This window comes from Lolium perenne, chromosome 2, assembly GCF_019359855.2.
Source record: "Lolium perenne isolate Kyuss_39 chromosome 2, Kyuss_2.0, whole genome shotgun sequence".
Classification (NCBI taxonomy): domain Eukaryota; kingdom Viridiplantae; phylum Streptophyta; class Magnoliopsida; order Poales; family Poaceae; genus Lolium; species Lolium perenne.
The window spans coordinates 53,588,113-53,592,415 of record NC_067245.2 but is presented as its reverse complement, the minus strand read 5'-3'; the positions used below and the strand labels follow the sequence as shown (position 1 = coordinate 53,592,415).

Sequence of the window (4,303 nt, the reverse complement as noted above, 5' to 3'; positions counted from 1 at the left end):
GTTCGGGCAGGTTCGGGCTTGAATTACGAGCCCGACGGTCGGGCAGGCCTCGGGCTCGAATTTTTACCGCGGGCTTTGAAGCCCGGCCGAAACCCGCCCGGCGAACTTTGCCCAGGTGTACCTGGGTGTGCGGCGCGGTGTAACCACCGACCTGGTCGATGTATAGGTTTTAACGATCGAGATTCTATTCGCCGACCTGGTCGGCATGAATAGCGCACCGCACAACCCAAAACCGCAGTAGTTTGATGGGTCGTGGCCCATCCGTAGGTACTGATTCGTTTCCATGTCTCTATTTATTGTGATGTTTCTTTGATGTTTATTTTTCATTACTCAAAATCTGATCGTTTCTTCAAGACCCAAAATGTCTTATGAGATTTTTTTCTAATTTTAAACATTTTTTAGATCTTAAAAATTCCAAAATTTGAACAATTTTCAAAGTACACAATTTTTTTAAAATGTATTTTGTTTTTCAAAAAACATGAACATATTTGAAATCTAAACAAATTTCTTTGATCAGATTTGAAATATGAATAAATTATAAAATTTGAACGAATTTTGAATTTTGAATATTTTGTTGATCTAAACATTTTCAAAAAGAAAAATCAAAATCAAAATTTAAAAACAAAGTAAAAAATCTGAAACATAAAAGGTAGCCAGAAAACCTACAATACTGCAATTAAAAAAAACGTAAACAGAAAACTGTCAAAATTAAGAAAAAACTTGCAAGAGAGACAGATTCACGATTCTGGGCTAGGCCCTTGTTAGCTCCTAGGTGTGCGGCTTGGTGTAACCACCGATGTGTAGGTTGTACCGACTGAGCTCCTATTCGTCGACCTGGTCTAGCCCATCCGCAGATACGGCTGCCCTTTCCATTTCTCCTTTTTTCGATGTTTCTATTATGTTTATTTTTCGTTTTTATAATCCGACCGTTTTTTCAAAACCCAAATGTCTTATGAGACATTTATTTTTTCAATTTTTGAATTTTTTTAGATATGAAAAATTCTAAAATTTGAACAATTTAATTTAAAAACAAAGTAAAAAAATCAGAAACCAAAAAAATAGCCAAAAAAACAAACTAAACCGAAATAAATTCAAAAAACGCACACAAAAAACCATCAAAGCCAAAAGGAAAACCGGCAAGAGAGATTCGTCATTATGGGCTAGGCCCATGTTCGCTCCTTGGTGGGCGGTGCGGTGTAACCACCGACCATGTCAGTGAGCTCCTATTCGCCGACCTGGTCGGCACAAACAGCGCACCGCACACCCCAAAACCCGCAGTAGTTTGATGGGCCATGGCCCATCTGTAGGTATAGGTGCTTTCCATTTCTCTATTTTTTTCTGATGTTTATTTTTTGTTTTTCAAAATATGAACGTTTTATTCAAAACCCAAATGTCTTATTAGAAATTATTTTTCAAAATTTGAACATTTTTTAGGTCTGAACAATTTCAAAATTTATACAGTTTTCAAAAAATATATATTTTAAAAAATGTAAAAAAAAACTCAAAAAATAAACATTTTTGAAAATTGAACAAATTTGGAATGTGAACAAATTTTTGTTCATATTTCAAAAAAATATGATCAAATTTTGAAACTTGATCAAATTGGAAATCTGAATAAATTTAAAATTTAATAAATTTCAAAATTTGGATATTTTCTAGATCTGAACATTTTGAAATAAAAAAACAAAACAAAAATTTAAAAACAAAATAAAAAATCAAAAACCAAAAAAAAGTAGCTAGAAAACCAACAAAACCGCATTTTTTTAATAAAAAAACATAGACAGAAAACCATCAAAACCAAAGAGAAAACCGCTAAGAGAGACAAATTCACGATTGTAGGCCAGACTCATGTTAGCTCCTGGGTGTGTGGCGTGGTGTAACCACCAAAACGGGGGGCTCCTCACCACCGACCAGGTCGACAGGAGCAGGACACCGCACTCCCCTGTGCCCGAAGGTTTCTAGGTGGGCCGCGGCCCAACATCAGGTAATGCGTTTTTTTTATTTCTTTTTTTCTGCTGTTTCTTTTCTTTTCTTTCTACGTTTTTTAAAAACTCAAAATTTGAACATTTTTTTAATATGAACAAATTTGAAAAATTATATTCTCCAAAATTTGAAAAAATAATTTTCAAAAATTATGATTTTTTATATATGAACAATTTTTGAATTCGAACATTTTTAAAATTTGAATTTTATTCAAATTTAATCAATTTTCGAATTTGGACAGTTTTTATATTGAACAATTTCGAATTTGAAAAATATCATATTTAAACAATTTTCGTATTTGAAATTTTTTTATACTTGAACAATTTTCGAATTTGAACAATTTTTATACTTGAAAAAATTTCGTATTTGAAGAATTTTTATACTTGAACAATTTTCGAATTTGAACAATTTTTATACTTGAACAATTTTCGTATTTGATTTTTTTTATATTTGAGAAATTTTCGAATTTGAACAATTTTTATACTTTAACAATTTTCGTATTTGAACTATTTTTATATTGAACAATTTTCAAATTTGAAAAAAATCATAAGTGAACAATTTTCAAATGGAATGTTTTTCGAATTTTTGAGATAGAATATTTTAAATTCTGAACATATTACATTTAAATATATTTCAATTTTAAAAATTTATTAAATCTTAAGAACGAAAAAAGAAACAGAAAAAAAATAACAAAAACAAAAAACAAGAAAACACGAACTGGGCCGACCAGGCCAACCCATACCATGCGCCGCCCCAAAACGTGTTCATACGTTCGAAAATTTGGGCCGTAAAAGGGCTGTGCTCTCGGAGCCCGCACCGGTGAAATATAATCTATTTTTATTTCCGACGGGAGAGAGAGAGAGGAGGGAGCGAGGGGAGAGGACAGAGTATTTGCCGCCGCACCCAATATAACGACTGGGACGACTCCGGCGATCCCCATAGTCCCCCACCCAAAACCCAATCGAAAGCCCAATTCCATCCTAATCGCCGACCCTGCCTGGGCGCGATGAGTCACTCCGTCATGTTCTCCGGCAATGGCGAGGTGGACGCCTGCGTAGGTGATGCCTCCGGCATTGGCGAGGAGCAAGTCTGCGTGGGCGAGACCTCCGTTAAGGGCGATGACGACGCCTGCAAGGGCGAGGCCTCCGTCGTGCTCTCCGGCAAGAGCAGGAACGCCGTCAAGCGCAGAGGTACGGCGGAGTATCCCTGCGTGAAGCGGCTCCGCGAGCGGCGCCTCCTCTCCTTCCTGCACGACCAAGGCTTCCACGGCGCCTTCCAAGCGTACGTATATGTTTCTTCTTTCTCTTGAGAAATTTGAGATCAATGATGCTGTCCTTTCTCTGAGTCAGGACGCACGCATGTTGGTTTACATCGATCGACCGCTGCTGCAGGCTGGTCGACAAGACTCCGGTGATCTTCAGAGTGCCGCACATACGGCTGCTGGTCGAGCAAGGCCGGTGGGCGGACGCCCTCAGGTACCTCAACGCCTACCTGCCGCCGCTCGTCGAGAATCACACGAGGAGCCGCCGCGCCCAGATCTTCTATAACTTCCTATGGATGCACTACCGCTTCGCCAACGCCGTCGCCGGCAACAGGGAAAACCAGGAGTACCTGGAAAGGCGTTACGGAAAGAACTCGAGGAGCTCCACCCTCGCCGAGCTCAGGTTCCGTCGTATCGCCTACACCATACTTGCCTCAGAGCCCCACCAGCTCGTGGCCACCTACGACTGGAACCAAGTGAGGCAGCACGCCTCGTTTCTAGTCGACTATCTGGCCAACACAACGCCAGAGCTCAGACGCTCAATGCCATTGACGTCCCGCTACATGATGCCGCAGCATGTACTTCCAATTGGATCCGGCCGGTAATTCATCCTTCCAACCTCACTTTATCCTTTACTTCCTAGCTCATCGATCCACTACGTACGTGGATATACAGTCATCGTGAATTTGCACACTTTATTAATCTCACTTTGGCCCTCCTTTAATTTAACCTTCAAAGTTTGCACTGGAGGGGGCATCGCCTAGTGAAGAAACAAGGTCCCAAGAAGCCAGACACAGAAGCTATCCTAGTGGCCTTGAAGAGGAAAATGCATGGTTGAACCGGCCGGCATATGCTCCGGGCATAGGTGAGTTTTCATTGGTCCACGTGGAGATGAGCCCCACAGAAGCAGGGAATCTTTTCTAATTTAACAGACACAATACGAACCAATAATACGTCGCTTGTGGCTTGTGGCCCCCGGCAATTCAATGCTCCGGTCAGTTTCCTGTCTTCTCCCACTCCACACTGCCTCGTCAATCTGCTGCTTCCGGGTTCCGACCT

At 40.3% G+C, this 4,303-nt stretch overlaps 1 protein-coding gene across 1 annotated transcript; it reads left to right on the top strand.

Annotated features, from left to right (window-relative positions):
- The first annotated feature begins 2,930 nt into the window (after positions 1 to 2,930).
- Positions 2,931 to 4,082, top strand: LOC127322796 (uncharacterized). The gene is made up of 3 exons (XM_051351201.2): positions 2,931 to 3,264; positions 3,375 to 3,845; positions 3,983 to 4,082. The coding sequence occupies exons 1-3, from the start codon at positions 2,990 to 2,992 to the stop codon at positions 4,080 to 4,082; spliced, it is 846 nt and encodes a 281-aa protein (XP_051207161.1). The 5' UTR covers positions 2,931 to 2,989.
- Positions 4,083 to 4,303: the final 221 nt, after the last annotated feature.